The 25,755-nt window shown below is 39.0% G+C and overlaps 1 protein-coding gene across 2 annotated transcripts in view; it reads left to right on the top strand.

Moving 5' to 3' along the window:
- Positions 1 to 25,755, top strand: part of LOC136427445 (CUB and sushi domain-containing protein 3-like) — a 328,428-nt gene that overhangs the window by 250,476 nt on the left and 52,197 nt on the right. For both annotated transcript variants that reach the window (XM_066416298.1, XM_066416299.1), the window contains exons 51-57: positions 728 to 901; positions 16,788 to 16,961; positions 17,234 to 17,410; positions 17,786 to 17,965; positions 19,379 to 19,564; positions 20,022 to 20,198; positions 21,893 to 22,066. In XM_066416298.1, the coding sequence (XP_066272395.1) occupies positions 728 to 901; positions 16,788 to 16,961; positions 17,234 to 17,410; positions 17,786 to 17,965; positions 19,379 to 19,564; positions 20,022 to 20,198; positions 21,893 to 22,066 (1,242 nt within the window). The remainder of the gene's footprint in view (positions 1 to 727; positions 902 to 16,787; positions 16,962 to 17,233; positions 17,411 to 17,785; positions 17,966 to 19,378; positions 19,565 to 20,021; positions 20,199 to 21,892; positions 22,067 to 25,755) is intronic.

Below are 25,755 nucleotides of genomic sequence, written 5' to 3'. Positions count from 1 at the left end.
ATCATTACAATCCATCCACACGTTCTGCAGTTATGCTGATTTTACGCATCCGGTGACACATACATACACACACGGTGACACAAACATACACACACGCGCACACACACGCAAACACACTAACTTTGCATGATTTGCACTTCAGTGTGTACATCTCTGTCCAACCTACCTGCGTACCAAATAACATGAAAATCTGTTATTCCTCTCTTCAGTTATACCCCTTTAGAACATTTTTACAAATAGGCCATTGTAGTTCCAGGGACACAAACCAGGGGGCCCAAAATCGACCTTGACCATTCTCCTCCCAGCGCATAGGCACATACCAAATATCATTACAATCCATCTCTTCAGTTCTTCTACATTGAAGATTTTTACAAATACGCCATTGCAGTTCCAGTCACACATGCCAGGGGGCCCAAAATCGACCTTGACCTTCCTCCTCTTAACACCCACCCACATACCAAAAATCATTACAATCCACGTTCAGGTTCTACAGTTATGCTGACTTTAAGCATCCGGTGACACATACATACACACAGACACCAAACGCACGCAAAACAGTATCTCCATGAAAAAGCCTTTTTTCATGGAGATAATCAGTTATCAAATTGAATGTTAAATGATGCTATATGTTAATAGTATTAATGTTAATTGTTTTATCCAGTTGTAGAGATTGAATTGTATCTAAATATAATTGTTATAAATCTCCAAATTTCTTTTCTATCGATAGCGGATGGATGTGGAGATCCGGGAATTCCCACAAATGGAAATCGTCAAGGCAACAGCTTCACCTACGGTTCAACAGTGATTTATAGCTGTAACGAGGGCTTCAGATTGGTGGGCAGCTCCTACCTCACCTGTCAATCAAACCGGCAATGGAATGGGCGGGTGCCTAACTGTATCCGTAAGTGCTTCACATTCATGTATTGAATGGGAATGGCTACTTGTTCCTGTCAATAGTGCAAAGAAAAGTCTTATTGACAGGAAGGACAGGTCAACTTCGAATCCCAAACCTATCAAAAAATCTGTTCAATTACTGGGAAAATTCCCAATTCTCCTCTGGCACCATTGTTTAAGGCTTTGGCATGTATGCCTAACAGGAATTTCTGGAAACGCATGTTAATGATGTCAAATTCTGGAATATGTTGATTTGACTGTAGGTTTATGATTTGGAAGCCGTTCTTTCGTAAAATTTTGCTATTAGCATGACGCATAAGTATTTCTTTATCTGTACATGTATCTCCTTCAAAACATACAACATAAGGCCACACCAATTGTTTGCATTTTGTCGTCTTTGCGACAAAACACCATGTCTTGGCCCTTACCTTCCATCAATGCTTCAATGGTACTTGGTTCAACACTGTGTCGCACACCATGAAGACCTTAAGACCTTATATGGCAAGACCCTCAACGTCTGTTGTTAAGCCTTTGCCTTATATGGCAAGGGAGCAAGGCAGGCAGCCTTGATATGCATGACATATACATGCATGCGACCGCATGTAACCGCTACAACTATTCAGAAATATCAATTTTCTTATGTAAAAAGCTAAAGACACATTACACTTTTATAGGAGGATTCTTTGGGCGCCAAGACAACATTGTGCCAAGATGATTCAAGGCAACAAGCAAGGCAACAATACAATTGGATCTTGAACCAAATTCGTTGCGTACATGCTTGTATTGCCATGCTTGCATTGTGGTTTCGGACTTCGATATCCAGAAAAATGGCCATATTTACATCTATGCACATCAAGATAAAACTGATTTTGTCAAGAAAACGCCCAAAAAACGACATAAATAATACCATGTAGTGAGGTTAAAGCATGATGTACCAACAAAATTGGTCGTCTGCAAGTTAGCTCAACCGGTTACGTCGTAGGACTTTGCTTGTCGCATAAGATCCGAAAGACCCTGGATCGATACCACGAGTGGAATTTTTTTTCTTTTTAAATTACCATTTAGTATATACGAGGGGTGATCAATAAGTCCTCGGCCTCACCCAGAAATAAGGTGCACAACTCAAATTTCTTGGCATAATTATCAATATGACGTCTTTTAGCAATATCCACCGAATTTCAATCCAATGTGGTCATCACTTTTCAATCGACATCCATTTGAAATCAGTAGGTAAGTGTCGAGAAAAACAAGGTTGAACTGTGATCAGAGCTGTGTGGGTGGAGTTTCTCATGCCATGAAATCGGCATAAGATCTTCGAAGACATTCATTTTTTGTCGAAATGCTTGATGAACATTCCCTTCTTGTTTCAACTAAAAAGAAGTGGGTATCTGACTTTCAGCAGAGCAAGTCGGCCCGCACACCCCTGGTTGCAGCTCAATAAAAAGTCAATTGTCCATTTTGTTATCCTTCTACCTCACCTAGCGTTATTGGGTGCCACCTGCAAATTAACGATCACAATGATTTGAATTTCGGTTGACATTCATAAAAGCCTTTATTCTTTAAAATTATTCCCAGATACTGGAGTTGTGTACCTTTTTTCTGGGTGAGGCCGAGGACTTACTGATCACCCCTCGTACAAGGCCTTTGTCTTATGAACAGGACTTCATATATTCCAAACCCGGCCTTCGAATTTTTCTGTTCATTGTAATGGAAAATACTGTACAACGGATGCTTGTGTTACGTTACGCAAACACTTAAAATCATACTGAACCAAACGTTGCTGTAGAATCAGATACAACTAGAAAGGCAACATTTGCGGGAGCAAATGCAGCATGTTTCGCCCATTCCCCTCCCCATGCAAAAAGCGACTGTGGCATAGAGGCTAACGTTTGTTGTATGTCTGAAATGTTGGTATTTGAATGGATGATTGAAATTCAATGTACTTGGTATTTATCCTAGTTGGTTTCGTATTAAAAGAGTAAATTATGTTTACTTCAAATAAATGTAGGACCGATAATGCAATATGGCACTGGCATGACACTGTTAATATATGCAAAAAGGCGACCAACAAAACTTCGCCATCTGGTAACGTTACCACAAACAAAACAAGTTGCAGACGATTGTGTGTGGTGAAATCTCCGCCTTTTTAAAACAAGTGCCAGTGGTTGCGATGAAAATACTATTTTTTTTAGTATAACGCTACGCCACACATTTTGTTTAATGCGCTATTGATCAGCGCCGATATTCAAGACTTCCTCGCGGCCCGATAGTGCAGACATATAACAGGGGTTTACGCAAGGAGGTTGAAGAAAATTCTTAGGTTTACGTCATTTTTAGCCAAAAACTTTCAACAATGACTCAAAGCAAGGGCCTCCTTGCTCAAGGTAAATTTTCACGCACTTCACAACTCTCTATTGTTATTGTTAATGTTATTGTCAACGTCCCGACACGGGATGTTTCCTAAGGTGGGAAACTTCGGACACTTTGTGTGCACTATTGCGTGCGCACTGCACTGGTGTCCGATCTTGGAGACACAGGGGTAGAAAATTAGTGTACATAGCGAGGAAATGTCAGGTTTCACCATAGTGTCCAAGCTTGCAAACTTGTGGAAATATTTGTTTCCATGCAGTGTTAAAATAAGAAAAACACTGTGTGTGTCGAAAAATACCTCAAAGTTTTGAACCTTCTCAATTGCACTTATCTTCAGTAGGACACAACAATAACAACACAAGGATGGTAGCCAGGGAGTAGTGAAGTTGTGCCTGCACCTGTCAGTGCCCCTAATTAAATTGACTATTTCAACCAATCAGGTTGAGCTTGATAAATCTGCGCTCACTCATTGGCTGACCAAATTAGTCCACCCGGCCAGATGAATAAAGATGTGACCTATAGGTCAGTGACCCCATATGAGGAAAATAGCCGATCTTCTTCCCAAAAACACCCTCTAAAATCGTATTTCGAAGTGTTGTATGCCGAAAGTGCAAATGGGATTCTTTAAATATTTGCTCAATGTACCACCATAGCAAATTTCAGGTCATTTGGATGTATTTCCAGAGCACAGGAGGCCAAAATGTACGTCTTTGGTAAAAAAAACTCAATAAAATCTCTTTCAAGGTCAATATTGAAAAAATTAAAAAGTCTCCCAGGGTATTTACCCACTCTACCTGTATACCAAATTTCAGCTCAGTTGGTGCAGGGACGACCGAGCTGAGTCGATTACAAGATTTGACAGGAGAAAGAAACCATACGAACACAATATGTTGCGCCCAACAGTATGTTGGGCTCAACATAATAACTGCAGTTGAACATAACTCTGTTGGATCAAGGACATCAAATAGGGATACTCCACCAAAAACAGTGATCCTCTGTTACAGTAGCAAATGCTCCATTGTTCAGTATCGACTTCATTCAGAAGTTTTCACAGACAACACGTACTTGGAAAGTGACGCTGCTCGGCACAAAAATATGGCAATTTTCATGAATTTTAGCAAAATTATCCAGGAAGATAAGGAAGAAATGTTGTAAATGTGGAAACCAGTACAATAGAGATACAGTAGCTGTTAATTGGTTTGAATACTTGTTTGACATTTGGTAGTCATTATCTCCATGAAAAATGGAGATATAGTTTTGGGTGTGTCTGTGTGTGTGTGGACCGCCAGCAGTGGAGAACCTTTACTGAACGCTTTGCTGCCCCGACGGCTGACTAAGCTATGGGAGAGAGTGAGTGAGTGAGTGAGTGTGTGTGTTTGTCTGTCTGTCTGTCTGTCTGTGTTTCCGCACTACTGTAGTCAGCATAACTCAAGAACATCTTGATGGATTACGATGATATTTGGTATGTGGGCAGGTGTTGTGAAGCCGAAGTTCAAGGTCAATTTTGGGCCCCCTGGTATGTGACCTTGGTACTGCAGCAGAACTTCAATTTTTGTATCTTTTGACCTGGACGTGCTGTGGTCTTGATTTTTAGGTGGCAGATAGCTTGTGATGTAATAAAGAAGTGGTGTAGGTTTGGGCCCCCTAGTAGCTTCCTCTGGAACTGCAGGGGCGTTTTTGTGAAAATTTTCTAAGGAGAATAACTGAGCAAAGGAACAACGGATTTCCATGATATTTAGTATGCAGGTAGCTTAGATAGAGATATACACAATGAAGTGCAAATTATGCTAATTGGGACTTAATTTGCATAGCTAATGAGGAAAATCTATATTTGCAGGGTTTTCCATTATCAGACTCAAATACATGTAACGTATGTAGTTTATGGAAAGTGGATCATCAACAGATACCAATTATGCAAATAAATTCCTAATTTGCATAATTAATGCAAAACACCATATCTCATCTAATTGGGAAATTATAGGACTGTCAATATGATACTTAGTATGCAGGTAGCTTAGACAGAGATATACATAATGTAGTGCAAGTTATGCTAATTGTGACTTAATTTGCATAGCTAATGAGGAAAATCTATATTTGCAGTGTTTTTCATTATCAGACTCAAATACATGTAACATATGTAGTTTATGGAAAGTGGAGCATCAACAGATACCAATTATGCAAATAAATTCCTAATTTGCATAATTAATGCACAAACACCATAATTCATCTAATTGGAAAATTATAGGACTGTCAATATTGCAACATGTGTAAGTTAGATAAAGGTGTTTATGACCAAGCATATATTATGCAAATGTGTAAGTCATTTGCATGAATAGAATTGTTCATGGAGATATGAGGTCGTGGAACTCTTGTTTTAGATAGAATCTTGCCACAGGCATATAGCTTTTTGTTTCTAAATTAACTTCTATTTCACTTGATTACCATTATTGATAGTGCTGATGATTCAATGGTGATTTTTCAAATTGTATGTTTTATTGCGATGTTATGTACATAATTACAGTCAAATTTGATAGCTTTTATAATAAATTTACTGACGTGTACATTTTAAGATAAAGTATAAGTTGTAACGTTGGGTAACATAAATTCGCCATTTTTCCCATAATGGTTGACTGAAATCAATCTAGCAGAACAATAAACCATCCTTTTTTTCTATTATTCTGTCAGCATCATGTACTATCTTTGCACTAATCATATACATGGTAGATTTTGTCTCTAGTCGTGCTGACACCATAATATTTCAACTTGAAACTACCGTCCGCCGCACGCACAATGATGGTGTTGTCGGACAGGTGTGAACATTATTTCGGGAGAGAAGATTCGTCTTGAATATCTTACCGCTAATTACAAGTTATACAGCAGCTATTCGTTCCATCCTTGGCTTGAGGAGAGTGCTATTGATAAAGACGTGTCCAAGTAAAAAAATACATGAAAAAACGGCCGTACTGCACACATCAGGCCTTCGGAAACAACCCGTTTGTTGAGTCGGTAGAACGTCACTCAAAGTCGACCCCCACTGTCATGGAAATTTGTACATTATTCATCGTGGCGTTAGCTGGATGCCGTAGAAATGGTAATACTACTATGTCCATGTGTTTCTGCTTGTGCTAAGAGCAAACTTTGAGGAAAATATCGCAATCAGTCCACTATCACACGCAACATTTAGACAAAAAAGTGTTCCTCGCAAACGTTTGTCGTCTGCCGAATAGCAGGATTCTGGGTAACGAATATGGCTGCGGGAAAATTCACCGTAGTGCCGTAGCCATTGGTTGTAGCAACAAAGAGGCGTTTTGATGATTAATCACACTTTGAGTCCAGTTGTAGGTTAGCAAAAGAGATTCTAATAAGTTGTATTGTAAATAATTGTGTTGAGCAGGAAGCGGATGTGACATTTGTCTTATAAACCAGCGAACAACTTTGTAATATAATTCTCCCACGAAGCCCTCAGACTGTGACAATAAGGGATGGAGAGTTTTTGACGCAGCCAACTTCTAATGCGTGGTTATCGAAGCTTTTCAGACAGTATTTTGAATACGTTAGTCTGTCAAGTTTGCATTTCTAGCGGTAATACTGATGTTGCATCTAACACATATCCCTAAATACCCCGTTTTCGTAAAATCGTGAATTTAAGTAACATTATGTTACCCATCGTTAAGCCAAAACCAGCTTTTTAAATTAAAGCACTAAGTCTGATTATAATATATAATTATAATAAGTTAAGTGCCGTAACTTCAAAATTGCTTTCCCAATCTGCCTTTCTCGATCTATTAAAACAGTACTCCTTTCCCAAAATCACAATTTTTCTCATAGACAACAACCCTTGAGTGACTTTCTTTGGCAGATTTTACTTCAATAACAGGAGAACAGGAAAAGACATTTCACACTCATAAAACTAGACGAAACGCCACCTTTTTTGAAACGCACTTGTTTTGTAAAATGCTTCTTGGAATAGCCAGTCCTGTTTTTCCCATTTTGAAAATTGGGACGCTATTCAAATTCACAAATTTTAACTCCCAATTTTACTATCTGTTCAGTTGTAAAACTCAATAGCTACCAAAATAGATTAAAAGCCTATTAAAAGCCTGCACATAGTATTACCTAAAGAGTGTGGTCACATTGATTTTTTAAAAGTTATAATTTTTCATTTATTAACTCACTATCAATCCATTTTACATGGCAACTATATATTTCATGGAAATTATAGTACTTAAGATCAAAGAAAGGGATGCATTGCATTAAAACGAGCCATACAAAGCTGAAACTTAAATAATCCTCTTATTCTTTATGTAATGTAAACCCTTATCTTCACCCCAGACTACCGATATTTTCAAAAAATTTTATTCCTATTTTTTGGTCACCCTGTTGCTTTTTTCTGAAAAAAATCAGAGAATCAACAAATAGAATTTTTGTGGCCGTAGTGCTGAAGAGGTGGTTTTTCAAATGGTAGTAGGAAAGTTATTTTGAATATCAAGTTTCTTTAATAAAGTAGAAAAAACCTTTGCTGCAGATTCACAGATGATACCGGTATGCGATGCAATAATCTTTATATTCTTTTTTAGATTAACCAGATTTCTGAACTGTACAATAAAGATGGGCTTTACAAATCTATCTATAGGTATTTCCGAGGTTGATTGAAATGTCATTGTTAGAGACAGTAAAAGAGCCTTGAGTTTAAAAAGTGCTCTGATTGCTTTGGTTTTTAGATATTTCCTGGCAGGTTTGAATTTAATTGAAGATGTAAAGGGAATACTGAGGTATAGCTGTCAGTGAATTCAATTTCTTTGCCATGAATATGAAATTTGTCATAATTTTTCTTCTTAATACCTTTGCTGAGAACAACTACATGTACATTGGTTTTTGAAACATTGACAGTAAATGACAGATAGCTTCCATTTCTTACAATAATTTTCTAGGCAGTCAATACAATGCTGTAACCCTTGTCTTGACAACGATATCAGAGCGAGATGGCTAGGATACTATAGACAATTTAGAGATTTTGAAGTTAGGACTGCAGGATCACATTTCGTGGGATCAAAGCACTCAGATATGTCATTGATGAACAAATTGAATAACAAAGGACTAAGATTACATCCCTGTTTTACTCCACATACGGAAGGAAAAGAGTTTAATAGTCCATTGTCTAATCTGATGGCATATTTCACATCCTTATACAGACGAAGCCACTTAATTGCACCTCGGATAAACGCACCTTCCGTTTAATTGCACCGAATCCCAATACCCAAAACCGGTTCCTATTCACTGCATTGTTAGTGACTCCGCATATCTGCACCACGCATGGTCACCAATGCCGGATAACTGCACCATTTTTTTTCAAAAATCCTCAACAAGTTAACTGAAAAGGTGCGCTAAAATCGGCAAACGCGGTACAAATGAGCCGATACCTGCGGGTGTAAAGGCGCGATACCGCCAATATGTTTAAAACTGTTTTGATTAACAAAAGACGGCGGTCTCCATTGACAGTTATGTTGATAGGAATCATATGGGAGGTCCCGGGCGGGTCACCCGTAATCAGTAACCAAGTTTTAGTTTCAATTCCTAGTTTCATGGCGGTACATGACGTACATAATTCGACAACTGCACTCTACGTAATGTAACACAGAAACTGTTATCCCATGAGTGGCATGACGATGTTTTAGAATACTCTCCAAGCAGAGGAGTGGGTCCGGCAGGTTTTTGGCGTGTTTTTAGGCGTTTTTGTCGGGCTATCTACAATGTCATGGATTCTTTGTCTCTATAACCCACACCTCTGCTGGCACTAACCTCGGGGCGGGGCAAACCTATTTACTTCCATTGAAAAAAGGTGGCAGTACTCCTCCCCGAGAACCATTAGATTATCATTAGTGGGTTATAGAGACAAAGAAACCATGACAATGTAGATAGCCCGACAAAAACGCCTAAAAACACGCCAAAAACCTGCCAGACCCACTCCTCTGCTTGGAGAGTAGTTTCAGAATGCCCCCCCCTGTAACATTACGTGTTTTGTTATGCGGTAGATCGCATGGAAAAATGCAAAATCTTTTAAAACAGGTTCGTAGTCATTTCTTTATTTTCAGCAAAGGGTCAATAGTTAATAACTGAATAATTTCGTCTGTTTTCTTTGTGCTAGTGTTTCTGACTAACAATTATTACACCCCCTCGCCCATGCCATGGTGGTGTGGTCCAGCGGGGCATTTCGCATAATTGCACCAGCCGGATAATTGCACCAAAAACTCTGACAAATGGGTGGTGCAGTTAAGCGGATTCTACTGTACATAGATTTTACAACATTAAAGAAATTTCCTCCAATACCACATTGATACAACTTATAGGACAGCCCATCCGAGTCCCCCGAAAGTACGAAATGGAACGAAATGGAACGAAATGGAACGAAATGGAACGAACGAAAACAACATATGTAACATTATGAAATGAAATACCAGTAGATAGCGAATTATAAGGAGTACAACTAATTGTTCGGCTCAAAGTCAGACCCCTGTCGGAGAATGGACCCCTCCGTTAATGGCATGCAAATGAAGCTCTGCGCTGCGTCACCAATTTCACACATTTCACACTCCATTCAAACACGGACCTGGAGCCCTCTGGAGACATTTCTGCTTCCTTGTTCACGACAAAACAAAGGAAGGGTGTGAACGAGCAGGACATGTATTTCACGGTTCGCACAACACGCCAACTCACTAGCTGTATAAATAATAAGATTACGCTTGCCTCATGCCCTCTTGGAGATGCAATGTTACCACCAACTTCTGTATAATCTGGTCCTAACTTCGATACTCAATTCCGTTTGCTTGTTTTCCTTGCTATTTGCAGCAGTTCATTTGCAGATTGTTAGTACACAAGGAAGAGCGGCGGATCTCTTTGCACGCGGCGCCTCCATTTTCAGGAAAGAATCTAGCCACACAAACACTACAAAAACGTTGTATTTATAATATTATCACATAGATTCAAGAAATAAAACACGTTATATTATGTATTTACCACTCAATTCTGTATTTAAAATGCTTCCTGTTCCGGTCTACTCCTTATAATTTGCTCTCTACTGGTATTTCATTTCATAATGTTACATTATGTTGTTTTAGTTCTTCCATTTCGTTCCATTTCCTTCCATTTCGCACTTTCGGGGGACCGGCCCATCTCGCCAAACACTGTCAAATGCCTTCCTCATGTCAACAAAGCTACAAATCCCACCCTTTTTTCTGTGTATTTGTCTATCAAAGATTTTAGAATAGAAATATTATCTGAAGTTCTACTTCTTTTTCGGAATCCAAACTGGGTATCATCTAATAATTTGTTACTTAAAATCCGCAAAGTTTTGTAACCTGCTGTTTAGAATGAGTGTAAATGATTTGGATAGTTAGACAACTAGAAATTGATATTCCTTCAGTAATTGTCTACATTAGATTTATGACCTGATTTGAATATTGGCGTAAGAATGCTTTTGTTCCAGTTGCAAGGAAAGGTGCCTTTATTAAGTATAGTATTGAAATGAGTCACTAATGGCTGATATAGATTTTTTGCACCATACTTCAACAATTCATTTGAAATTGAGTCGATACCGGAGGCTTGTGCCGTTTTCAATAATTTAAAACCATTTAACACTTCTACTGCAGTGAATAGGAAATCTAAGGGGTTTGGTGTATGATTACTAGTATCTACATTTTGTAATTGATTAAGGTACTCAGTGACCTTTGTTTCGAAGACAGTGTCAAAACTGTTGTCATTTATCAAATTATTTAAATGTGTAAAATGTTGTATCCATTCCTCAGTTGTACATTTAATATTAGGATGATGTTTGAGTTGTGTTTTCCATTTATTTTTCTGTCCTGCAGATATTTTAAAAGTGACAAAAATTTCTTTGGATTGTTTTTATAAATCTTCCAATTTTACTAGAAGGTTGGAACTGTACTTCCGTTTACGCTGTTTGATGAGTAGTCATGCAAAGCTGTAAAATATTTGACAGTGAGAATGTTTCTATTTTCTTTTAGCCAGGGTTCTTTTTCAATGCCAGCGGCAGTCTTTTCAAACATTGGCGTGAAGACCAGCAGCACTGATCAAACCAACCTTTATTTTTACCGCTTTTTGTCGGTCCCCAGAAAGTGCAAAATGGAACGAAATAGAACGAACTAAAACAACATTATGTAACATTATGAAATGAAATACCAGTAGATAGTGAAATATAATGAATAGACCGGAACAGGAAGCATTTTGAACACAGAAGTGCCTCGAGTGGTAAATACATAATATAACGTATTTTATTTCTTGAATCTATGTGATAATATTAAATACAACGTTTTTGCCGCGTTTGCTTGGCTAGATTCTCCTGAAAATGGGGGGCGCCGCGTGCAAAGAGATCCGCCGCTGTTCCTTGTGTTTACCAACGATCTTCAAATGAACTGCTGCAAATAGCATGGAAAACAAGCAAACGGAACTGAGTATCGAAGTTAGGACCAGATTATACAGAAGTTGGTGGGTAATATTGCATCTCCAAGAGGGCATGAGGCAAGCGTAATTGTATTATTTATACAGCGTGTTTGCGTGTTGTGCGAGCCCGTTCACACCCTCCCTTTGTTTTGTCGTGAACAAGGAAGCAGAAATGTCTCCAGAGGACTCCACGTCCGTGTTTGAATGGAGTGTGATATGTCGCATTGGTGACGCAGCTCAGAGCTTCATTTGCATATCATTAACGGAGGGGTCTGACTTTGAGCCGAACGATTGGTTGTGTAAAAATCGTTGTTGCGGAGATATGCATATGCTACGTACTAGTTATGGACTAAAATCGTAAGTAAATAACTGGAAAGTCGGAGTTTGATTCAACCTGTTGGTAGCATGCCCACAGTTCCGACGAGCTGGCAACAATGGCGGTTCATTTGTATGCGGGGCTCCATTTGGGGGAGAAGAGTTCTGTCCCGCAACACGCAAACACGCTTGCCTCATGCCCTCTTAGTGAATTATGAGTTGCAATGTTACCACCAACTTCTGTATAATCTAGTCCTAACTTCGATACTCAGTTCCGTTTGCTTGTTTTCCCTGCTATTTGCAGCACTTTATTTGCAGATTCTTGGTGAACACAAGGAAGAGTGGCGGATCTCTTTGCACACGGCGACCCCATTTTCATGGAAGAATCTAGCCACACAAGCGCGGCAAAAACGTTGTATTTAATATTATCACATAGATTCAAGAAATAAAATACGTTATATTATGTATTTACCATAATATAACGTAACACTAGCAAAGGAAATGAACAAACACCTCACCCAAAATTTACAGACTATAAATACTTCATGGAGAATTGTGTCCTACGGACTCTTGTTAGTCTTGTGACTGCATTCCTGTCCCTCATATTTGCATTACATAAATGTTTTTCTTCATTATATGTATAATCTATATGATCTTAACTTATTTTTGGCAGCCCCACCTTTGTTGTCGTTATGTATTTCTTTTTGAAACGTTTGGAAGTAAATGTCTTTTATCCACTGGCCAATGGAACTAACAATTTGTAACGTATTTTGTATTATATGGAATTGGAAGATGCCATAAGAAAGCAAACCCGCTCTCCTCTAAAGATACGTATTCCTGTCGCCCAACATTTAACACCAGATTTGTCTAGATCTAACTGGCAGGAGAAAGCATCTGCTTGAAAACTGTGGGCTGGCACATTCTGGCGGATTCTAAGGAAATATTTGACGGCATTTAGCGAAGGCTCCACTTGTATGGTTACTCTTCCTAATTCCGCCCTTGCAGCTAGGCTGCAAGCAGACCTAGGTACACGTAATGATTGCAGAATTTTGATTGAACTGATTCAATTGGACAGGAATTTGAACTTTTGAACAATCCCCATACTTCAGAGCCGTAGAGAATAATGGGTTTAACACACGCATCAAAGAGTTTGTTTCTCACAGAAATTGGGGCGTCGGCATTGTCTAGAGATTGATTGATGCCGAACAAAGCTTTTAGATGTTTGTGATTCGCCTTGAATGTGCTGGCAGAGTTGACAATAATACCTAAGTAACAATAGGATGTAACTTATTCAACAGGGTTTTTCTGGTATGTAAACAAATAGTCTTTTGGAAGACGGCCACCTTTAGTGAAGACAACTATTGTTTTCCTAAGGTTCACATTCAGTCTTCGTGTATTACAATAGTTTTCTAGCTTATTCAAAAAAGTTTGTAACCGGGTCGCTTAGACTCAGAAAAAATAACTAAGTCATCTGCGTACAATAAACAGGGAATGCACTTATCATGCATAATTGGTGGTCGCCGTATATTGGTGGTCAGAAATTTGCGGTACGTTTAGCAGAAATTTGTGAAACTTTTGCAAAACCTTAGTTGGTTCCGAAAAACTGTTCGCAAAATGGCCTGGACCCTCGGATCGCGGAAATTTCGTCCGTAGAAGAAATCTAGATCTTCAGCAAGATTCTAGTTGTTTCTGTCCTGTACACCCCTGGAAGAGTCCATTCTTGTATGAGGGGGACATTTTTAAAAATTCAATTTTGGGCTTGGTTGATTATCAAAAATGCCAAGGTTTTTTTGGTGGTGGTGTTTTTTGAATGGTCCAGTATGAATATGGGTGCCTGGAAGAGCCCATCCATGCATAGGGTTTCAAATTGGGAGAGATCCATTTCTGAAACCAACATTGCAGACATACAACAAACGTTAACCTGGATGGCGTTGATATTTACAATGGTCATTACATGGTCTTACTTTATAAAAGTTAAGCGTTATTTTGGAATGCTCTATTTTTGCAAAGGGATGATTTTAGAACAGTCCCTTTTTGCATGGGGAGGGAAATGGGCGAAACACTGTTGTTGTATTTGGTCGTGCAAATGTTGCCATTCTAGATCTAGTTGTTTTTGGAATATGAGGAAAATATTTTGTTGACAATGAAAAGGAAACATGACAATGGTCAGAAAATTGGGTAATTGGACTAACGCTTACAAATTCTATATCGGACAATAGAGACTTGCGCACAATACAATAATTGACAACTCTAGATCCGTTATAGTGCTAGCTGGTAAAGTCCTTTTAGGTCCCCCGCAAATCTGCCATTTAGAATCGGAATAGTTAAATCGGCTGTTGAACATAAATCTATCAACGTTTTACCATTATGATAGTTGTTAACTTTGATACCTCTATTATGTCTATATTTGGTGAAACTGAGACTATGATTGTAGGATCGTCAAAGGCAAAAATGTCAATATAATTTCAATGAGCAAGCCAGTTCTTGTGTTTAAATAGACTAACACACCGATATCTCCTAGACTAGAGTATTTACATATATCATTAGATAGTATTTCATAGGGAGATTCGTGCGTCGATTAAAAAAAAAGATTCAGGTGGGATATAGGCATTGTATATTAAATGTAAGTCATTTTCTAGACAACTTGCACCAAACACTTAAATTGTAGTGCCATGATTTCATAAGGTGCAGAATTTCAATCTAACAGTTAATAACTTGTTGATGAAGGGTTGGGTCCAGACAAATAGCAGGGCTCAAAATTCATTTTTTGGGAAAAGGTGCAAAAAATGTATTTCTAATACCTAGAAATTTAGGTGCTCAGAAAAGGCTTTGGGTGCACAATATAAACATGTAATTGCAAACCCTACTCCCTCTCTAAGAACTTCAATCTGTAAGTCTATAGCTAAATTCAACATTTTAAGCAAGTAATACCTCAAACAACGAAAATGTGTATTATTGCCTTATCTGATACTAGTAACGTTGGGTAACATAAATTCGGGATTTTTCCGATAATGATTGACTGAAATCAATCTAGCAGAACAATAAACCATCCTTTTTTTCTATTATTCTGTCAGTATCATGTACTATCTTTGCACTAATCATATATATGGTAGATTTTGTCTCTAGTCGTGCTGACACCATAATATATACTTGAAACTACCGTCCGTCGCACGCACAATGACGGTGCTGTCGGACAGGGGTGAACATTAATTCGGGAGAAAAGATTCGTCTTGAATATCTTACCGCTAATTACATTTTATACAGCAGCTATTCGTTCCATCCTTGGCTTGAGGAGAGTGCTATGGATATAGACGTGTCCAAGTAAAAAAATACACGAAAAAACGGCCGTACCGCACACATCAGGCCTACGGGAACAACCCGTGTGTTGAGTCGGTAGCTATAGAACGTCAAAGTCGACATCCACCGTCATGGCAACGTGTACATTATTCATGGAAAGTTAGCCGGATGCTGTAGCATTGATAATACTACTATGTCCATGTATTCCTTGTTGTGTTAGGAGCAAACTTTGAGGAAAATATCGTCCTCAGTCCACAATCACACGCAACATTTAGACAAAAAGTGTTCCTCACAAACCTTTGTCGTCTGCTTGACAACAGGATTCTGGGTAATGATATGGCGGCGGGAAAATACACGTGCCGTAGGTTGTAGCAACAAAGAGGCGTTTTGATGATTGATCACACTTAGAGTCCAATTGCAGGTCAGCAATTTTAAGAAAATAAGTTGACTTGTAAATGATTGTGTTTAGCAGGAAGTGGATGTGACATTTTTCTTATAAACCAGCCGACAACGATGTAGTGTGATTCTCCCACGAAGCCCTCAGACTGTTCCAATAAGGGACGGAGAGTTTTTGTCCTCGTCGCCTTCTAATACATGCTTATCGAAGCTTTTCAGCCAGTGTTCTGAATACGTTAGTCTGTCAAGTTTGCATTTCTAGTGGTATTACTGATGTTGCATCTAGCACATATCCCTAAATACCCCGTTTTCGAAAAATCCCGAATTTAAGTACCCCACGAATTTATGTTACCCAACGTTACATGTATTGTTGTACAGGCCGACAGGCTATTCAAGTAAAATAAAGGTTCTACTACTAGTACTACTAGTACTACCTAACTTTCAGGAATATTCTGTATACTAGTGTACATGTACAATAGTCCCTTTACCCTATAGACTCACACAAAAATATCTACTAGGTGCACCAGAACACCTACAGTTAAAAATCTAAGGGTCACAGCTCCAAGTTTGGGTGCACAAAATTGCACATGCACCCAGTAAAATACTGAAGTTATTGAAAGGGCTAATGTATCCACTATAAAATGGCTGTTTAACAGAGTGATATTTTCTGCAGTAATAGATAGCATCGTAATGTGTCATTACGATCAACATGTTCGGACGGTACCATTGTGCAGCTTCCATGGGGGTCCCTTTGTGTTAACAGCCTCTACTTATGTGGATATTTGATAAATACTTGATCAATACCTGTACCTGTTAGCATCCATAAGTCTTATCAAAAGTAGTTAGTATGTCCCCAATATATAGTGATTTCCTCTTTTTAGAATGTAACATTGCATTATGCCATTGGACCATTCTGAAAACGTCACAGTCTTACAAGGTTACCTGCGGTCACTGAGTGGTTTGAAATTCATGTTCGGCAGAAATTGTCACAGGCCTTAATTCATCTGAGTTTATCATTACATTCATTAATAGACCTTTTTTTTATTTTTTATTTTAAGCAATAACATGTGGCGACCCAGGTACTCCATACTACGGTAACAGGGATGGGGATAGTTTCAACTACGGGAACGTCCTCAACTTTACCTGCAATGATGGGTATATCCTCCAGGGGGCACCTGTCATAAGATGTGAGCAGAATGGATTATGGAGTAACCCTATCCCAACTTGTACAGGTGAGAAGAGTATGCGACTTTATCTTTTGCAAAATTATATTTAATAATACTTAATATTATGTACTTGATACACTAAACAAATGATTGGTGGATATATGATGTGGAATTTATGCATACATGTGTCAAAATTGGATAATGATTGTCGAATAGTTTCATGGACTTGCTACTATACAAGAGTCATGCATTGATGAGTTTCATTCCACTAATTACAAAATTATCAACACTGAAGACTACACTGAAATGCCTTTTGTCTCTTGTCCTTGACACCTCAGCTGTTGACTGTGGTGACCCAGGAACAATAGAACATGGTCACAGTGTGGCTCAGGCTGGGACGACCTTTGGTGTGACCATAGAGTACTTCTGTGACAACGGATACTTCATCTTTGGCTCATCCTCCATACGTTGCCAGAGCAACAGCCAGTGGGATGGGACCAAGCCAGAATGTCGCAGTAAGTCTCATGTCCTTATCATGGACATCTTCAAGTTATGATCAATGCTTTGAGAGATAGTGGCCTGGTCCTGTAAGATAAACTTGTCATACTTGCTTTCTTGCCCTCATCCATAAAGTCAATTATGGTTTGTTTGGTGATTATAGGAACCAACCATGCCCTTTGACACCGTGTAAACCAAAGGAAAGTGGGTCATTGATTTTATTATGATATAGCCATAAGACAAATCAAAAGTAACAGGCCAACTATGAGTACACTTGACTGCCATGTTGGATTTATATGGAGAGCTGATAATGACATGTGATTATGGCAAAATGGAGCCTTCTCATTGGTCAATGTCATCTGGCAATATAATGATATTGATTAATTTCCTAGTTGTTGACTGTGGGGACCCTGGCACATCACCCAATACCAACAAGGGAGGAGACACCACCACGACATTTGGGTCGACTGTCACCTACACCTGTACATCAGGACACAACGTCGTGAGTGGTGACACTAGTCGTACATGCCAGGCTGATGGAACATGGAGCGGCTCAGCTCTCCACTGCTCTGGTAAGGGATCATATCTTTAGCGAATGCCCACAAATGCTCACTCTGGGCAAGTCCATGCTACACTAATTATCTATGTGTGCAAATGAGGTTAAGCAAGATTGCAGACACAGCACAGGAGCTTATATAGCAGTCTGACTCCTTGAACATATGATGGATCTAGCACCCGTTGTGCAAGGGCCAATATTTTGCAAGATGAATTGGATGTTCACTAAAAAGACTGTGCTTGGTGTTCGCTTAAAAGACATAAATGATAACTTTATTGCACAACAATTGTACAAGGTACAAAGTATGGCATTCACTGGTACATACAGTAGATAGCATTCTATCAGGCTTACCAATCTATCTAATACAATATTATGTAGTAGTCTATCTTATACAATATGGTGAAGTAGTCTATCTTATACAATATGGTGTAGTAGTATGGGATGACAATGGGATTTTACAATCATTGGAGGAGTTTCTTACGTCTAGACATTCTTTGATATATTTCCCAATGTATACTATGCATGGGTTGTCACATGTCATTATGTACTTACATTTGTTGTTCAAGTCCATTGAGATAAATCCTGGCAAATCAGCCAGAATTGATTGATAGGAGCCTAACATGAACATATTCCTGGCAAATAAATTGAGATTTGTGCAGCACAGACTTGTCAAGAGTGGGCATTTCTCAGGGCATTCCCTAAAAAGAAATTGCACTCTGGTATGTCTTCTGATCAGGTTATCATACATAATTATATACTCTTAGGTAAAAATGATGTAGCAGTATAGATTCATAACCATTGGTATTCTAAATCTTTTAGTTAAAGATCCAATAATTGTAGATTGAAAGAAAATAGTTGCTGAACTTCCCCCCAAAATCAGTGCATTCCTAGCATGAGATTTAGCCATAAAGCAGAAAGCAAAGGCTTAAAGCAATACAGTTCTTACAAAATGAAGGACGGCAGACAGGGCACATCGCTAATTAATTTTCTCAATAAAGGCAATGATAATATTTTTTTCTGATGATAAGTAACAGAAAGTCCTTTATACATGCTGTATAAAGGACTTTCTAATTCCAAATTTTGCTCTCACCATGCTAACATACACTTCTTAGAGCATACAGGTAGTTCTTCTTTATCGTTGACTTATTCTTTCGAATACATGATGATGTGGAAACATTTAGACTTTGATATAATGCATGTCATTGCAATTCCACTTGTTGTGCATGCTTTTGTTGTTTGCTTTTAATTATACTGATCCCTTTGTTATGAACTACCCCATGTATAATTAGAATTCATTCATTGCAATATTATTGTGTTCAAACAGATCTTTTTTTTTCGGTTCAAGTATGAACTATGGAAATGGTGACCTAAAGTTTTGTGTTACCTACCTGTATAATATCAAATTACTTCAAGTGGCTTATGGCTCTAGGCTCTACAACAACTTGTGGTAATATTGGCGACCCACCCCATGGGAGTTTTCTTCCCAAGAAGAGCACATACAACCCCAATGACCAGATCACCTTCAGCTGTGACACAGGGTACAACCTACAGGGCAGTCAGTCTCTAATATGTCAGTCAGGCGGAGCTTGGAGCAGCACCAGACCTGACTGTATAAGTAAGTACTTTCTTCAGGAAGACGTTTCTTTTGACAAAAAGACTGATTCACAAGAAAGAAAATTTTCTAAGCCGGTATTGAATATGGTTAATGTTTAAAAAAGTCTGCCTAGATTCAGATTTATCAAGTTCTTAAGTTTGAATCTTGACTGACTGCTTTTAGAATTTAAGCACATCAGCTCTGTTCTATAATCACTTTACGTTTTGTATATTAACATTTGTTGTACATGGAGGGTTGGCATTTGTTTGTTTGTCTGATTGTATTGCATCCCTGGAAAACCACCTCATGGCATAACACACCAAGTTTGTACTAAAGAATACAAGCATATCCGAACAGATTTATTTGATCCACTCACACCGAGAAGACTAGTAGACTCTTTTTAATAAGTTTTGTATGATCTTAAACGTTAAGCCAATTTTTTTTGTATATTTTTCTAAACTGGTGTCATTTTCCACAGTCCAGAGCTGTGGTGACCCAGGTCGTCCGGCCAACGGGAACTACAACTCCACGGGGTTCACCTACAGTAGTACTGTCCTGTTCAGCTGTAACCCAGGCTACATGTTGACTGGCACTCCATCCAAGTACTGCACAGCAACTGGAGAGTGGAAGCCTGATGGCTCTCCTGTGTGCAATGGTCAGTACTGAGAACAGAACTAAGTATAGAACATTATGGATAGAGGAATTCATCACATTTTACCAAATACCAGTACTTAGGAAAAGTGTGATTTTAGACTCATTGAGGAAATGACTTTATGACTGAAAAGAATCATAAGTCCAATGACTAAATCTACTCAATTATGATAGACGTTATTGTTTGAAATTGACATTGTTTCTGATTCTTAAGTTTCTGTTTTGTAGTTTGGGACATGTTTGTATTTTTTGGTATTTGGTATTGTTTCCTATAATTTATTTTGCTGATTGTGTCTGTGCCATGTCTGTATATTTCTAGGAAAAAATTGAAAAGAACGATTGAAAAAAAAGGTTTCTTTCTGAGTCTACTCTGAGACTATTCTGTTCAAGAGAGTGGAAAACTGTGTGGCCCGCATAGGTGCCAGCTGAACTGTGTGGTGATGATGATGATGATCACACTCACTCTCACACTCACTATCCGGTTTAACGTCTTCTTGTCCCCATCATCTGGGGGTTCGACGTGCTTGCATGCTGATGGGGGAGCTTGGTGGCCGCTCGCCAGGTGCCTCTGTCCTGTGGGGCTGCATCATGTAGGTTGAGGTGGTGGAGGTCCTCCTTGATCTTGTCAATCCACATCCAGGGGACAACATTTTGAACATGTTTATGGTGTTAGATTTAGCGCCCGTGTCACGATGGCCAATATTTTGGTTGATATATTGGGCATTCACTAAAAAGCCATTTTTGCTGGGCATTCGCTAAAAGGCCAGGTAAGAATCTTCAAGTTCGCTTTATTGAACTTCGGATCAATGGATTGACTTGAAACCTCTCCTGACAGTGAACGTTTCTAAGGTGTTGGGTATCTGGTTGCAGTCCAACCTGAAGTGGGACAAGCAAGTCTGTGAGTCAACAAAAAAGGCCAACAAACGCATGTTTATGCTCCACAGACTTATTAAAGACTTTTGGATTTCCGACAGCAGATTTGGTAACCGTGTACTGCGGCTTTATTAGGCCTATCCTGAAAAACTGTGCACCCGTCTATCACCACAGCCTCACAGGAAAACAGACAGCAACTTTTGAAAATGTTACTACCATGACTATGCCACAGCTCTGCAGCAATGTGGGCTTGAAACCTTGGAGGAAAGAAGGAACAACCTCTAGATCTGCCGCAGGTTTGCTGCCAGCATGCGAAAATTGGAAAGAACCCACCTGTTGCCCCCAACCCAACTAGAGTCACATGATGGATGTATTAAACCTGAGGAACTCAAAGACACTATCTGTACCGATAAATCGCACCACAAGGTTCAGTAATAGTGCAGTACCGTCACTAGTGAAGATGCTTAACGAAACAAAATGACACCGCTGACGAATTGGTTTTATGCTATAAGTAATGGACTGAAAGTTGTACAATATGTATGTCTAGGATTTTAATGTAACAGAATTTTTAAAAGCTAAATTATGCCCTCTGTAATTAGTGCAATAATTTGTGTAATTTTGTAAGAAGTGCAATAGTTTCACAAATATATAAGTATGACAGTGATGTAACAATGGGCACAATTCAGCCTACATGCTGCCATGTATGTTGAATTATAAAACCATTTTTGATTGATTGATTGATGATGACTCTGTACTAGCAATTATACACCCCTGCCTCAAACAATGTGCAGTTAAGTCTAGTCCTCATCTGTTCTTCCTTTCTAGTTGTTAACTGTGGAGATCCTGGCGTTCCAGCCAATGGTGTGGTTACAGGGAGTGATTACACGTACGGTCACTTTGTCACCTACACCTGTAACACGGGACACAACCTGATTGGTCAGGCCAACCGTACCTGTCAGGCCAATGGACAGTGGAGCAACAGTCTTCCTGCGTGTCAGGGTGAGTCATTGTCAGCAAACTCATTTTCTGTTTTTGTAATATGTACATGTATCTGAATACAGTCAAACCTGTATTAGCGGTCACCTTTGCATAGCGGCCACCTGCTCATAGTGGTCACTTTTTGTCGGTCCCTTGGATTTTTCCCATTGACATAAGCATTAAGAATTTGTCTATAGCGGTCACCTGTCCAACGCGGTCGCGGCCACACAATTTTTGGCCCTGCGGGTCTGGAAACACTGCCGATAACGGTCACGGCGCATGGTCGCCGCAAGATTCGGGAACCTTCTTTCAAATCTCGGCAGAAAAAAATGTCATTATATAGCCGCAGTGTTTACCCATGAAAATATTGTGCATGGTTTTATTTTGCTCCTGGTGTTGGTTTTAAATTTCCAAAACAGCTAAGACGCCAGAAATTTGCAGACAAACAGAGCCTCTTGCGCGCAGTCCTAACGTAACATGACCTACATGTATTTACGTGCAGAACCTATTTACGTCCAGGCCACATGTCGCGGTGTATTATGCCAAACGCTGTTCCCTTGAGCAATAAAGAACGTCATAAGTATGATCCTTAGCCATGTCTCTCCATTATACAAAACAATGAAAAAGGTTAACGTCCAGCGACATAACAGAATAAACTCCTGAACCAGTAACAACAAGTTGCACGGAAGCGTCATACATGACATATTTCATATGTAATTCGACACCGCATACTTCATCATGTTTTTTTTTAACTTACAAGATAGCTTATTATAAGTATCTTTTAAAAGTAACTGAAGTTAGACCTTTCTTTGATATTCAGACTATCCATGGTGATTCGAGGTTTGAAACTCTTACCAGTTTTAGGAAGGTTTGATACTACCTAGTGACCCCCGCACCGGAGGTTAATTTTTGCATGGCAAAACATAATGACCATGCATTTACCACGTGTACGCCACATGTTGGGGAAATTCACAGATAAATATTGTTTTCTTCCATCGCGTCAAGCAAGTGGCGGGACAAACATAGTGATTTTACTATCAATCGTCTGTAGACTACTTTGGACAGTTACTGTGCATTTTTCTGGTCTATGTTCTTCAAGCATAGCGCTAGAAGGGAAAAGACTGAAGTGGAAGATAATGGGTAATACCCTATAACAATTCTTCATCATATACCTCAGTATGAATACATGCTCCCACGGCGTTAAATAGGCGGAGAAAAGCTTTTTATACAGACCATGCATTTTCTTTTTAGAAGAGCTGATATTTCTGTACATGGGTTTGACATTTGGCTCTGTCCGCGCGGTTTTAAGATAAATACGTTTTGAATAAATTGGACTTAAATTGGCCATGTTACGTTAGCGGGACGCTTTGTTTACTTGGGTTACTTCACTAGTAGTATCATGGGCGAGCAGTTTGTTAAAAAAATACAGACGCCTTTTATCCTCTAGAAAGGTTATCAAGTCATTCATTCTTTGTATATCTGTTCTCTTTATTCAGAGAACTTCTTTGATGAAATAAGTTTACATTTTGTACTATTCAATGCAGAGTAAAACAAGAGTTCCACGACCTCATATCTCCATGAACAATCCTATTCATGCAAATGACTTACACATTTGCATAATATATATATATAGCAAGTTTATTGATTCGATCATTCATACATCGCTGAAGTACATGGCAGCGTCCTCAGAAAAGGATGCTGAATTGCGTACATTAAGCGTATTACATTTAACAAATCTAACTTAAATTCAAACAACTAGACTTATTTAAATTAGCAGCGTCCTCAGAAAAGGATGCTGAATTGCGTACCATAAGCGTATTATATTTAACAAATCTAACTTAAATTCAAACAACTAGACTTATATAAATTAAGTGCTATTCAAAATCTAGAAACAAGAAAAGGATAACGTATTGTACGAGGAATAAGAAAACAAAATACAGAAATTCTTGACAACAAATGATAAAAGATGAAACAATGTCTAACATCAAACTGTAAACTAAATGAATAAACGTCGGGAGATTTTATCAGGTGTATGTATTCAATAGATGAGTAAATTATGGAATGGGACTGTTTTTATAGCGATTTGTTTTTGCCAAAGGGATACAAAGTTGGTGGGCGCCTTTTAGATTAATTTTCTAGCGTGGATGTCCGATCGGGTTGGGGGTAACCAACTCCTGAAGGTAGGATTTCGAAGTAAGGATTTGGCAAACCGAAGGCTAAGGTTTTTCCTCCTGTTTTCCAAGGAGGGGAGACATAAAAGTGTTAGGGCTTCGTTATAAGATATATATTGGGGGCCGAGGATAATTCTCAGGGCTCGTTTTTGTATTCTCTCGACCTTCATGGATTGTTGTGCAGTGATACTAGGGCTCCAGACTGGTGCGGCATATTCTAAAGTGGGCCGAATGTACCCTTGGTAAAATTCGAGGAGATCTTGTATGGGTAGTCCAAAACGTTTTAATTTCTTTAACCAAAAAAGTCGTGAGCTTGCCTTTTGTGTAATGATGTCAACATGTTTTCCCCAACTTAGGTCATGAGAGAACCATAGGCCAAGTATGCGTGCTGTTTCAGTGTATTCCAGGGACGTATTATTAAGTGAAATTTCGGGGGGGTAGGGGGCAGTCTCTCATAAACGAAATCATCAATAACTTGCTTTTTCACCGTGAAGTATCATGTCATTTTTTGAGGCCCAGCTATTCAATTTATCGAGGGATGTTTGTATAAGACTGGGTTGATAGAACATTCTACTTTCACAAACTGATAAATCGTCGACAAATTTATAACGGTCTAAAACGTCTTCACTGAGGGCATCATTTATATAAATCAAAAAAAGGATAGGGCCTAATTTTGTCCCCTGGGGGACGCCGCACGAAATATCTTTCCAACTTGAGGTTATACCATTGTAGCGGACGCACTGTAAACGGTTGCTAAGAAAATTGCAGAGCCATGGCAAAATTGAAATGCGCACGCCGTATTGTAGCATTTTATATATTAGAGTGGTATGCTTGGTCATAAACACCTTTATCTAACTTACACATGTTGCAATATTGACAGTCCTATAATTTTCCAATTAGATGAATTATGGTGTTTTGCATTAATTATGCAAATTAGGAATGTATTTGCATAATTGGTATCTGTTGATGCTCCACTTTCCATAAACTACATACAGTCAAACCTGACTAGGCGACCACCTTTTCAGCGCGACCACCTGGCCATGGCGACCGCTTTTTCTCGGTCCCGAAAATTTTCCCCATAGGCACAAGCATTAAGCTGCCTGCCCAAGGCGACCACCCGTCCAACGCGACCACGACCGCCACGAATTGGGACCGCACAGAGCACAATCCCTGCTCATGGCGACCACATTTTTCCGGCGTGTGGTGACATCGAATTTTGCTGTCGGATTTCGCGGAAATGTTTTTAAGACCTTGACGTACAAAAATATATCAAAAGCATTGATTCCTCCATGAAGTGTTTTAATGAAACGTTCCCACTATAAACATTGTAAATACAAAGGATTGTGAATACTTAGATATCGATGTTGTTGTGCCCATTGCATCTTATAATTTACCGCAAGCTTGGTTCGGTTTGAACTCAATTTTCAAAACGATCACGTAGTGCATGGCGTCAAAAAGTCAGATTTCACAGAAATTACTATCTATTTCTTGTATTTTCAACAAAAATGTGTCTCTGTCTTACTAAATTCCGCCGGAAAA

The sequence above is a fragment of the Branchiostoma lanceolatum genome, chromosome 2 (assembly GCF_035083965.1).
Source record: "Branchiostoma lanceolatum isolate klBraLanc5 chromosome 2, klBraLanc5.hap2, whole genome shotgun sequence".
In the NCBI taxonomy this organism is placed as follows: Eukaryota; Metazoa; Chordata; class Leptocardii; order Amphioxiformes; family Branchiostomatidae; genus Branchiostoma; species Branchiostoma lanceolatum.
Note: the sequence above shows the minus strand (reverse complement) of the source record. Positions and strands in the feature narration are given on the sequence as shown.